Source organism: Antechinus flavipes, chromosome 2, assembly GCF_016432865.1.
Source record: "Antechinus flavipes isolate AdamAnt ecotype Samford, QLD, Australia chromosome 2, AdamAnt_v2, whole genome shotgun sequence".
Lineage (NCBI taxonomy): Eukaryota > Metazoa > Chordata > Mammalia > Dasyuromorphia > Dasyuridae > Antechinus > Antechinus flavipes.
In genome coordinates, this window is record NC_067399.1 from 529903142 (window position 1) to 529916817 (window position 13676).

Sequence of the window (13676 nt, forward strand, 5' to 3'; positions counted from 1 at the left end):
TGGCTCTGAACGACTGTCTAGCTTTACATACTTGATCTTAGACAAAAGGCCAAGAGGAACGTTCTTGTTCCCCTCTTTTTACAAATAAAGAAACTGTTGACCAGAGAGAGTTAAGGGCATTTGCTCTAGGTGCATAGATTATAGTCTCGTCCTGTCTCTCAGTCCAATGCTTTTTCTGTTACACTGTACACAGCTGCTGTGGCAGAAAATTCTCAGGACTTCAGTCCTACCTTCCCTCCCTCTTAAACAAATTAAGTAAACATTTGTTTATTGACTAGTAGCCTCACCTTTTTATTTTTTTAAAACTGAGTTCAGTTAGACCTAGAAAAGGAAATGGCTAAGTGCTCATCTGTCCTTCTCCCCATTTGACTATGTATATGCATTCATTGTTTCATTCCTTTTCCTCTAATGTAGTTGTTTCCATTACACGGGTCCAGAATCCTTTTTGAGTTTACAATGATGATCCAAGGAACATGTACTAAAAAAAATGACACCTTAAGCAGTAAATAACAGTAGAATAATATGATTACATTAAATTACCCATGGAGTCACAACTTTTTTGAAAAGGAGTTCAAGGAACAAAAAGCATTGAAAATCACCACTCTGATGCTAACTCTTCTACATGTGTCCTTTATCTTGTCCTTTCCCATCTGCTGCTGGCTGTGTAATCTGTAAAATAGAGATAATGATTTGTGCTGTACTTAGTTCACAGGGTTGTTGTAAGGAAAATGACTTGCAAACCCTAAAGAAAGTGCTTTGTCACAACTCATTCCTTCTTTAATAATCCCCTGCTATCTGGCATCTCTCCAGTGAAACAGTACTTTTGAAAATCACTAACATTCACCTCTCTGTGATTGAAAGGTTTATACTCTGTCCTTACTTTCCTTTCCTTGATTCCTCTAATGACCATCTTCTCCTTTTTACAATACCTTATAAATGCTTCAGTAGTATCCTAATTCTTTTACTTTTCTAAATGATTCTTTTTCCTCCTATGAGACTTCCACTGGCTTTTTCCTAATGTATGTTCCTGTCAAGGCTGGGTTCTTGATCTTCTGTCATTTTCTTTTTAAAAGCTTTTTCTCCCCTTTGGAAAGCTAATCTATTTATTATATAGTTTTGGTTGTTAGATTTATGCAAACATCTGTCAGATGTCTGGTTCTGACTTCTCATGTTAAAGTCTCAATCTTGCATCTAAAGCTGCCTTCTGGACCTTGTTGGTGATAAGATGTTGATGAAGGATCAAAGTTTTTATTAACTTTATCTCATTTCAAATTCAACACATTGTGACTGAAACGTCTGAAAAATTGGGGAGTTTAGTGAACTTCAAGCTTAGTACCATTTTATAATGTGACAGGGCTGCCAAAAAGCTATTGACAAATGACCATAATTGTAGGAGTGATTGATAAGATCGTATGTGGAATATTGTATCCAGTTGTGGGACTCTTATTGTAGGAAAGACACAGAAAATGGCAGCATGTCTAGAAAAAGGGAACCATTTTGTTGTGGGGGAAGGACTGCAGACCCAGCCACACAAGTACTAATTAGCTTAACAAAGACTTGGGGAAAATCAGCTTGCTCTTATCAAGTATTTGAAGGGCTTTCTTGGAGAGGAGAAAGTAAACCAATTTGGCTTGGTTCTAGAAAACAGAATGAGGAGTAAAGGTAGATCTAGACTTGGTATAAGGAAAAAAACCCTAACAATAGAGTTACTCAAAGGAAGGACTGGCTGTCTAAGAAGATAATGAGGGTATGATTACTAGATGGGGGGATAACTAGATGCTTTTCAAGTGGAAAATAAATGATTGGCCACTTTTAAAGGAGATTATTTTTCAGGTATGGCTTAAATTAGATGATTTTAGAAATCAGAAATTCTGTGTAAACTCATTTTCTCCCTAAGCTTTTCCCTCCCATTCTTCCAAAAACATTCTCTTTCTGGCCCAAAAGGTCCTGAAGAGTTGGACACAACTTAACAACAATTTTCAACAGTAGCACCATCTTTATCTCTCACTCCTTGAGACTACAAGTCTCAGAATTCTATGGACTACTGCAATATATGCCTTATTTTTAATTTATCCTTCTTATTTGCATGGCTTTGTATAATTTACTTTGCATTTCTGGGTCTCCATTTTTTCAATTACAAAATGAAGAGACCCATAATCTTTTTGTTAGGTGGCACAGTAAAATCTAGACTTAGGCACTTATTAGCTGTGTAATCCTAAGCAAGTCACTTCACCCCATTTGCTTCAGTTTCCTCAGACATAAAATGACCTGGAGAAGGAAATGGTAACTACTCCATAATCTTTGCCAAGAAGACCCCAAATGGGGTCATAGAGAGTCAGACACGATTGAAATGACCAAACAAAAATGGCGTGATTTTTTTCAGCTTTAAATACTCTGATGCATCCTACCACAAGCAACAGCTTAATCGCCCTCTACTGTAGTGAGGCAGTATGGTACAATGGAAGGTTTTGGAATCAGAATAGCTGAACTATAATCCTGTTTCTGCCACTTAATAAGCTGGAGAGAGCATTGAACCTGGAATTAGAAAAACCTGATTCATACTGCACCTCAGACATTTACTAGCTAGGTGATTTGGGACAAATCATTAACACCTCTTTGTGACTGTTAGGGGGCTTGGGCTAATTAGGCTGTAAGTTGTCATTTCATGATCTTATGAACCATAATCATGTCTCTCCGCTCCCCTGTAACCTTCACTGACTCCCTATTCCCTAGAAAATAAAATCCCAATTCCTAAATTGACATTCAGTGCCCTATACCATTCATTCTCAATCTTCTCCACCTTTTCTCTGTGTATTGTTCCATTACTATTCCTCAGACATGTTTCAAATTTTTGTACCTTTTTTTCTTTGCTTACCTAGTCCCCTGTTTCTGGAATCCTCAGGCCACATTTTCCTAAATTTTTTCTTTTGAAATAAGGCATTTGGCAAAGCCTTCCTTACATCATCCTTCCTTTGTGAAGACTTCTCTGAAATCCTTCCAATCAGAAATGGTTTCTTCCTGCATTTTGTTTCTGCTTCCCTTAGTTTGCTTTGCAGTATAATTTGTTGGTGTCTGTTTCTTATCTCCCCTACTAGAAAGGGTCTTTGGAGTTGGGGACCATGCTGTAGTAATCTTTTTATTTCCCATAGGGCTCTTTGAACATAGTAGATATTCAATAAATGTCTGAATTAACTTAGTAAAAAGTTTGACTCCTAAAAGAAGCCCTCAGGCTTATGATTTTAAGACCAGAGCAGAACAATTAGAACCAGGAGGGCCATCCTCTGGGCTCTAACCTTTTCTTCCAGCAATTCTGATGACCTTCATCTTCAGGAATGCTGTCTCCCATCCAGGAGTTGTGTCTGGATCAGAGCCCTGCCGTGTGTTTGCATTCATTACTGGTGGAGTTTGTATTTATATAAGATGGATAGGAATCGTTTGAGTGACCTTGTTGCTACATGTGATTAACGGGATGGATTTTTAGGCAATCAGAGGGAGAAAAGTGACCTCAGGCAGAGTTTTATGTGCTCTGTTTGCTGAACCTTTGCATTGTTAGCATTTTTTCACTGTTAAATAGGATTCTCTTACAGTGACTGGAATATTTCATTTTGACTTACTTCTTACGTTTGCAGTTTTACTGAGCTCATTTGTGCTGTTTTTAGTTAGTAGTTGGAGAAAAAGTCTCCTGTGTTAACTGGTCCCTGGTTTAGGAGACTATTAGTCAATGGTAGGAAAGATGGTTGTTTTTGTGATTTAAATAGTCGTGTCCCGGACAATCTCTGACTTCCCTGCTTGACTATTCTCTGTCCCTGAAATGCCCTTCCGTTATTCACCAACTAAATGGGAAGGAGGATGAATCATGGAACTGGATGTGGAGTCAGTCTGCCCCTTAAAAATGGTGTGACCATTTGTCCTTTTGGACTCAGGTCTTCATCTGAAAAATGGGGAAGTTAGATTTAGTGACCTCTAACCTCTCTTTTCGTTCTAAGCCTGACAGCACTATGTTTATGGGAGCACAAAAGTAGAAAAGCACTTGGCCTGGAATTAGGAAGATCTGAGTTCAAAAGCTTCTAAGAAGATAATAGGAGATCCCAGAAAACATGTCTGCTTTGCACTGAGGCAGATCTTGAAGCTTTTATTCAGTGTCTAGATTGAACTCTGTTCTAGTTTCTGAGAATCCAGAAATTTGACTTTTTTCTTTGTCCTGTTTCCTGGAGCCATCTCTGTATTTCTTGTGCTATTCCAAACCTCAAGGGGGCTGTGAAGAATGTTGTTGGGGCGAAAAAGAAGACGTTCTTAGACCTACGATATGATCTCTTTTTTTGTCCTTACAGAATTCTTACCTGGAGTAGCCTCTGAGCATTTTAGTGTCCCTATAGGAAGATAAAGTTTGGGACACTTTGGGCTGTTATAATGTCAATCAGTGAAACCAGTTTTTGGCTTAAGGGCTACAGGAACAATCTACTGATCTTAGAAGCTGTTTTTTTCTGTTTTTTTTTTTTTTTTTTTTTTTAAAGAAAAGCAAAAGGAAACTATTGAAATTAACATGCTAAGCACTGACCATCAGGCAGATTGCTTTGATTATTTCTTTCTATCATAGATTGAACAAATGAGGAGTGAGCTGCTACAAGAGAGAGCTGTAAGGCAAGATTTGGAATGTGACAAGATTTCCCTGGAGAGACAGGTAAGGGCTCTAGGCAGTTCATACAAAGGGGCTTTTCTCCTTTGTCAGCTGTTGCCTTGTTGACACCTGTAGAAGCCTCCATCCTCCTTAAACAGCGTTTTAACTTGAAGGCCTATTGCCTTCTACTTATTTCTACTTAGAGGTTTAAGGTACATTGGGATTCATTAAATGTAATCAGTGTGCAAGTGTGATTTGCAGAGAATGATTAGTAGCATCCCTGTCATTCTTTAATTCACTGGGCAAATTATTGTCCAATTATATGCCTCACTATTAGTTTGATTGGCTAATGACTTGGTTTTTTTTTTTTTATTAGTTTGAAAACCAAAAGGCAGCATATGTGTGTCACTTTAACATCCAGATGGCATAGTTGGAAATCTTAAGTCTTAGAATGTGTGCCTAGGATTCTACTTTTAAAATCAAATCCCCTTAAAAACATCCTCTTGCCTTTTAGAATGCATTCTTCAGCTCTCACTTTTCTGATCACTGAGTACCTCACTTGTATAATATTCATGAAAGAATATTGACTATGTACCTCATTATACCTAATATTCTGAGAACTCTATTGAGCTCTGTAGCCATGCTCACATGATATTACCATGTCACTCCTCTACTCCCGGAGTCTTTATTCATTCTCCTTTGCTTCCTAAATGAAACTCAAACTTAGCCTGGCTTCTAAGACCCTCTCCCTGAAGCCTACCTTATTATCTCATGAATTCTTTTCCTACAATTATGTTGTAGCCAAATTGGATTACATATTCTTTACATACAAGATTTCTGTTTGCAGAACAAGGATTTAAAGAGCCGGATAGTTCACCTGGAAGGTTCATATAGATCCAGTAAAGAGGGGCTAGTGGTGCAGATGGAAGCCAGGATCTCAGAGCTAGAAGACCGGCTGGAGAACGAAGAGAGGTAAACACAAAGGGAACTACTACCCCAGAGTACTGATCTCCATGTTTTTCACAATAGTAAAATCTCACATTTATATAGCATTTGAAGGTTTGGAAGCACTTGACCTACATTCTCTTCTTTGAACCTCACTATAACTCTGTGAGATAGATGCTATTATTATTCCATTTTATTGCTAAGGAGACTGAGGCTCATAGAGGTTGTTATATGACTTATAACAGGAAGATAAAATTAAAACTGGAAGAAGTCTTCAAGGTCAATGAGCTTAAGCTTAATATATTTTCAATGTTTGACTTCATTGACTCTGCCCTGAATTGAGCCATGTGTCCTAAAGTGGCCAGTCCTAAGATTTTCCTCATGCGAGGGCCACGGTGCCAGACAATCTAGTGGGAAGAGGTAGTTGGTTCTTCTGGAGTGATGCTAGTTCTCATTTCTCCTTCCCCAATTTTCCAGAGACAGAGCTAATCTTCAGCTGACCAATAGAAGATTGGAAAGGAAAGTGAAGGAGCTGGTGATGCAGGTAGATGATGAGCATCTCTCTTTAACCGACCAAAAGGACCAGGTAAGAGGAAGCTGAAGCCTTTGAGATCTGATACTTCACTGTGACTATGACTTTTAGGCTGGGAGGTATGAGATGCAAAAAACGTCCTACTACAGAAAACCAGCAGTCACATCTTATGGGAGAATTCAGAAAAGGGAAAGCTTTCTACTTTTCACCTTTTTTTCCTAAGCAGTCATGTATAAACTTCCTCAGTGGTCAGTCTCCTTGGATCTCTTGTAAATGACATAGGATGTATTTGAAACAATAGGAAGAGAAGTAAGGAGTATCTATAGATTGGTTCCTCTCAGTAAATCCTTATTATTGATCCAGAACTGTAAGGAACCTTGATTGCCATCCAGTACAATACTTTATTTTCCAGATAAGAAAGGTATGGAAAAATTAAATGACATACAGGTAATAAAGGCAGGATTTGAACACTGGTCCTCTGATTGGAGTTGGAATACTTTCTACAGAACCAAACTTATGGCAGAGCAACCCGCCCCATCCTGGAATTAGTCCTAAAGCCCTGAAAGAAGGGGAAAGGAGGGGAGAGGAAATGAAATGGTAACATGGTTGTTGTTTTTTGGCCTTTGTGTTTGAAGAGGACAATATCAGGGAGGTGATATCATGATATGCAAGTGAGTTGAATTTAAATGAGTGAGGGCTATACCAAAGTCACCAACATCACTGTTTCCTTCAGAGCCATCTGGGTCCAGTGGTTTAGATGGCTCTGGATACAAGATGGCATAGTACATTGTTCATGGTGACACTGTGTCTAATATTTACCTAAACCTATAGAAACCCAAATCGAAACATTTCAGTGAGTATGAGCCCTTTGTATGTATCTGTGGTAAAAATTTCAGCCATACAATGGTGAAAATCTGGAGCTATGAGTTCCATACCCCACAGAACTCAGATAAAAAGGGAAGAGTCTATATGTACAAAAATATTTATGGCAGCTCTCTTTGTAGTAGCAAAAAACTGGAAACCGAGAGTCTGCTCATCATTTGGAAAGTAGCTGACCAAACTGTGGTATATGAATGTAATGAAATACTATTATATTATAAGTGATGTCAAAAGGGATAGTGTAAGAGAAAATTGGGAAGATTTGTATGAACTGATGCAGAATAGAGTAAACAGAACCAAGAGAAAAGTTGAGTATAATAAGAACATTTTAAAGATAAATTACTTTGAAAATCCTTAAGAACTCTGTTCAGTGCAAAGACCATTTACAATCACAAGGGACCCATGATAAAGCATGCTGCCCTTTTTCTGATAGTAAAAGGACAATGCAGATAGAAACATTTTTTGGACATGGCCAGTATGGGAACTTGTTTGCCTACTACATTGCAAAGGTTTTATTTTTGTTTTCTTTTTTTTACTTTCTCCAAAGGGAAGAAGGTAAGGAGAAAAAGTACATTTTTGTTAATTGAAAAAAAAATTTAAGTTTTAAAAAGGCAAAGGAATTGATTGTTTGATCATTTGTCACTGATCTTGAGAGTTTTGTTTCTTCCTTTCTCCTGAGACTAGAGAGAACCTTTTTCAAATATTACTGAGTCTTTGCTAAGAGGATTGGAGAAGTGAGGCTGGGATCAGAGGTTTCTATCAATCCCTCCTTCTCAGCCCAGGTGCCATTAGGATTCATTAGTGTTCATGTTTGTTTTCTTCCCTTTTCCCCCCTCTTTCTCCTCCTTTTCCTTCTCTTCCTATTTCCCCTCTCCAGCTGAGCCTACGTTTAAAGGCAATGAAGCGCCAGGTTGAGGAAGCAGAAGAAGAGATTGACAGGCTGGAAAGTTCCAAAAAGAAGCTTCAGAGAGAGCTGGAAGAGCAGATGGATGTGAATGAACAGCTGCAGGGGCAGCTCAGCAACATGAAAAAGAACTTAAGGTGAGGGCGTTCAGTGAGTTGTCACATCATCACAAGCACTCACATCGGTCTTCATAGATTTTCATGCATTGTCCCATTTAATCCTCACAGATGCCCTCTGAAGGGCATAGAGTATATACAATTACACTTACTTTATGGGAGGAGGACACTGGGCCCCAGGGTTAGCTCAGGGACTTGCAACAGGGTTCTAGCTCTAGTAGAACCCCTATCTCTTGAGGTGACATCCAATTTCCCATCATGATGTGCTGCTTCTGTATAATAAGGAGAACTAACTACACAGCACTTTGTTTGCAAATCTCATGAGTGATAGAGCAAGGCAGGTCTATAAAACCTTGTGATAGAGCAGAAACTGAGGTGGAGAGAACTTAAGTGACGAGGTCACACAGTTTGTAAGTGTCTTACTCCAGCTCCATCTGGTTTCTGTGAGAACATGATGAAATTTCATGTCTTGGTTATAGGATCTAATCCTTGATGATTCTCGCAGTCCAAGGCTGTAGAAAGGAGCCTTCCTTTTAAAAATAACTCATATTTATATAATACTTATAAGCTAAGTATTATCTCCTCAGCTGAACCAACTGCGACTGAGAGGTAGTGATTGTTCTTGTTTTAGGTGGGATTCAAAATCGGATCTCCTACTTCAAGGCTATTATTTTTTTCATTATAGCCTGTTGTCTCTACATAGCAATCCAAGATTAGGAGAAAAGCAGGGTCTTAGGAATTACTTTCTAAGGCTCAGTCTTAGTGATTGCCTCATGACTGAGGGAATTAAGAAAGCCAACAAAGCAGCAGCAGTCTGGATAGTGAATAGGGATATGAATTTCTGTCAGTAATCTTTTCTTAGCTCAGGTACAGCTGTATAACTTTGTTGTGCTCAGAAGCTTATGATGGCATTTATGCCTTTGGGGGATTTTTACAAGCAGCAGTTTTCTGGGCATAATGAACCAGCATATAGACCCATAATGGACCCATCAACAAAGGGTACATATGCATGTTTTTCAGGCTCCATTTGCGCTTTTGAGGGAGGTAGGCTTCTGTTTACCAGGTGAGAATTGCAGAATTATTCAGCAGAAACGGTACAAATCTCCTAGGGTGTAGTGGTGATGGGACTAGAATCTAGGTCTCCTGATCCAACATGGGACTATATTTAATCAATCAGATATTTCTCTTCAGTTTGTCATGAGAGAATCCTAAACGTAGAACCTGTTCACTGAGTATTTAGATAGTTATAGAGTTAGAACAGAGGCCATCTATTCCAAAACACTTATTTTATAGGTGAGGGAACTTTGGCCAGAGAATTAACTATCCCAAGGTCACATAAGTAATAAGTGCCAGGATTGGAAATCAGGACTTTTGAAAAACAGAATTTTTTTTCTTTTTTTCTACTGTACCATTCTATGCAGCATAAGTGTCTGTAGTTTACTAGGAGATGATACAGTGGAAAAGAGCTGTTCTTGGAGTCAGGAATTTGGTTCAAATTCTACTTTAGATGCTTATTAGCTGTGTGGGACAAATCATTTAACCCCTCTTTGCCTCAGTTTTCTCATCTGTAAAATGGCAATCCTAATCACACCGACCTCCCAGGGTGGTTATGAGAATCAAATGAGATAAAACATGCAAAATGCTGTGCATACTTCAAAGTGCTATGGAAACATGAGCTGTTATTAATATAATGATTATTGTTGCTGCTGACACAGCAACATGGCACTAGCAACCGTGCTGTTTTTGTCTTCACAGACTCAAGAAGATGCCAAGTAAAGTGCTGGATGATTTCGATGATGATGATGACGATGATGATGACTTCAGTACTGATGGGGGTAGTCTCTATGAAGCACCCATGGGATACACATTCTCAAAGGAAAATGACCCCACTAAATCTGCTTCTACTTCCCTCAGTGTTTGAACAGAAAATCGTCAAAGTCGTCAAAGTGCAGATGACCAGAGCCAGATGCATAAAAGGGTCCAAACGGATTGGAGACCTTTCCCCTTTATTCACAATATGTGCCATTTCCTCAAGTATTATAATCCTCTTTGGGTAGCCAGGCTGCAGAGCAGCTGTTGCATCCAAGGCAGGTAGTTCCTGTGTTAAAAAAATGTAGAAATTCATAGATAGGGCTGGTGACACTTGGAGTACTGGTTCAAATAGCAAAAAAATCAACAACAACAACATTGACTGAAACCAAGATCAGGTATAATAATTATTTACCCATGACCAGCATCATTTAAATTGTATTTACCACCCACTCTGATGATCTCAAATGACAGGATATAGGCCATAGTTTCTATTTAAGTAAAATTATATGTCTCCTGGAGTCTGATCCCAAATGCTAGTGCATAGGTATAGGTTACATTTAATAACTTTAAAGTTGGGGAAAACTAATGTATAGGTTGTAAATATGTTAAACTAGACCTCACTGACTTCTTGTTCCATTTTGGAAAGCTACAGAAGTTTAATAGGTCAGTCGTATGTAAAGTATACAAATTTATATTGAGTATTTTAACTTTAAAAATAAGAAACTACTAGATTTTAAGTATTAAATCTGGTTAAGGACCATTTTGAAAATCATTATAAAAAGAGGATGGCAGGGTCTTGAAGGAATTCAAATAATAATAGCCATATTCTTTGGAAAAGCCACTTTTTAATAGAAGGGAGATAGAGAGTCAGTGTTAGTTGTTTTCCCCCTCTGCCTGTACACCAAACTATTTTATTCTTTTATCTCTGAATTGATTTTCTGTTTCCTCATGTAAAATGTATATTTTACATTCAATGATAAACCAAGGTATTCACCACCACTTTCATGCTTTCTGGATGTGTGTATGTGTAGGGGATTTGTCTTCCAACTTTAGCTTTCCAATAGTCAGCACTAGGTGACAGCTGCTGGGTACAATACGTGTGACCTTGCCACTGATAAAAGCCTCCTCTGGGCTCCTAAATGGGACAGTGCCAAAAGCTGTTGAAATGGTGAGGTGTAATGACTGAAATAAGAATTCAAGGTCTTGAAGATAATAGAAGAGGGCTTGGATGATCATGGGAGTAAGGAGAAGTAAGAGATAAGCAAGTGTTCATGGGTATAGGATGAGAGGAGTAGGGGAAACAAATCAAGAAGGAAAAATAAAATAAAACAATAAGAGTCCTAAGTTAGAGGGAATGAGTAAGTAGAACATGGGCTGAGCAGGATCTAAGCTCTTGGTACATTAAAGTAGTAGATAAAAAAAGTGCTATAAAAAGTATGAGCTACTGAAGAACTCAGTGACTGAGAGCTGTGCCTTTGGGTGGCCAGGGACAAGAGGGAGCTCAGTCCTTCTTCTCCCTTGATGCCACTGAAGCCTTGAAGGGGATGATTAGAAAAGAGATGTGAGAAGTGGTTGGGTAGCTTGCTAGGAATCCTGGATCTGGGCTTCCTGGGCATCCTGGGTGATGGAGATGAAGGCAGGGCTGGCTGTTGCCATTTCCTCTCTTGAAAGCTGCCACAGGTTATACTAAGTGTTTGCTATTAGTCACTTCCCTTATGTCCAGGATGAGTCTTTGTCATATAATATGTTGGTCATGACTGGTACATGACCTGTACGTCTCCTGGACCATCATCTTAGTCCCTCCAGTATCTGATCATGGAATTTGTAGGTCTCTGAGAGACATGCCAGTTCTTAGAAGTCTGTAAGAAGTATGAGTGATCAGTATCCTCTCCCTATTCTCTCCCACCTGTCTTAAGAATCCCACTGCCAAGGGATGACACACCCTGGTTATAGGCGGCTTAATTTTGGAGGCTTATTCTAACTTTCTTTGCCCTTTATTGTATTATGTAGAGGCAGGGCCGGAGTTTCCTTCTTCTCAGGGGATTGAGGATCTTGGAAGCCTTACTCCAGACATCTTCATCTTCTCTGAGGCTTACATGAGATGACTTATAATCATGTGATGACTTTGGAACACAAATGCTGTGTATCAGCTTTCCGTTTTTCATAATCACTTTTTCCAATAGAGTCTGAAGTAAGATCTCAGCCTGACCTTCACCATCCTGCTATTTTCATCATTAACTTGGTTGCCATTCTTCCCAACTAGAAAAAACTTTTTTATCCCACTGATAGCTAAGTGACCAGTGACGTAGATCTATTAACTCAGCAACTTTTTAGGGAAAAGTAATGTCTTGAGTCCAGCCAAGCAGGACTATTTAGAAGAGAGGATGTGGGAGACAGCTATCCCCTGAAAACAAATTCAGTGACCAGTACTAATCTGAGTTATAAAATAGGAAGACTTCAAAAGTATTTCACGATAATATATTTAAAATTCCTATTCTGTTTATAAATTTAATTTCCATACTTATATGCATTTGACTATAATTGGTGATTAATTCACTTACATGCACTAGATAGATTTTGGGCCCAGTTCTGGCTTTGTGATTTTGGGCAAGTCACTTAATCACTTTGAGGAAAGTAAATTAGATCGTCTATAAGTCTCTTCCAACTTTAGAATTCCATGATTCTTTCATTCTCTGATATATATATATATATGTATGTATATGTATGTATGATGGATACTTTTTCCATATATCTCTTTAATGACTAACCCAAAGAAGTTTCTCACTAATGTTTTCTATAATTCTCTGAAGAACATGTTTTAACTTTTTTTAAAAGGAGACAGACCAAATGCACAATGCTGTGACGACAATCATCAGAAAATTTGTATTTTTTGTGATTTTTGATTATTTTGCATTTATGAACACCTTTTTACAATTCCAGTAAATATGTGTTCAGCTCAGTTTTGTACTCAGCCATAGATTAGTCGCTGCTATTTATCACTGGGAAAATATATTTTCGTTGCAGCTACCTCTGTGTACATGAAATTGTAAACGCCAAGATCACTTTTCAATAAACAATGTCCATCAACCTCAATTCTTTCATTATTTCTGCTTTAGTTATTGTCCCAGGGCCTTCTGAAGTCTCTCCTCTCCCCTCAAAAGACTTGTTAATGGAGTAACCAACTAGGTAAAAGCTGGGTATAAAGTGACTTTAGCAGACAGCACTTAGGAGAAAATAGTCCAGGTGAATGCTCTGAGGGGCTAGTGTGACTGGAAATAAGCTAGGGCAGAGAGGGCATGTTGAAAATCTGTCTGTAAAAAATAACTGAGAGCAATGGTTCATATTAATAGTTGACTTGCAAAGCACTTTCTTCACAACAAACTTGTTCGTTTATTCCCATTTTACAGATAAAGAAACTGAAGCTCAGAAAGCTTTTCATCTGTTAAGAGGCATATATCCAATTCCAGAGCTATGACTTGGACCCATGTCTTTTAAATTTGACAACGGGGATTTTTCTGCCATACCACACTCCCTCAATAATCTAACCTTAGAGAACTATGACTTAATGAGTTATTAGTGTTAGATGTGGAGTAAGGCAAGTTGTTGTTTAGTCAATTAGTTTTGTCTGACTCTTTGTGACCCTATTTAGGGCTTTCTTGGTGAAAATAATGTAGTGGTTTTGCCATTTCCTTCTCCAACCCATTTTACAGATAAGGAAACTTAGGCAAATAAGGTTAAATGACTTTCCCAGGGTCTCACAACTAGTAAATGTCTGAGGCTGGATTTGAACTCAGTTTCTCCTGTCTCCAGGCCCAGTCCTCTATCCACTATATCATCTAGCTACAAGATCAGAATTCAAATTCCACCTCT

General features: G+C 38.5%; 1 protein-coding gene across 1 annotated transcript in view; it reads left to right on the top strand.

Moving 5' to 3' along the window:
* The window catches only part of CGNL1 (cingulin like 1), a 207026-nt gene extending 194127 nt beyond the window's left edge, over positions 1–12899 (top strand). Inside the window, exons 15-19 of the mRNA XM_051980721.1 lie at positions 4598–4681; positions 5466–5590; positions 6041–6149; positions 7852–8015; positions 9750–12899. Of these exons, the coding sequence (XP_051836681.1) occupies positions 4598–4681; positions 5466–5590; positions 6041–6149; positions 7852–8015; positions 9750–9915 (648 nt within the window). The 3' untranslated portion in view covers positions 9916–12899. The remainder of the gene's footprint in view (positions 1–4597; positions 4682–5465; positions 5591–6040; positions 6150–7851; positions 8016–9749) is intronic.
* Positions 12900–13676: the final 777 nt, after the last annotated feature.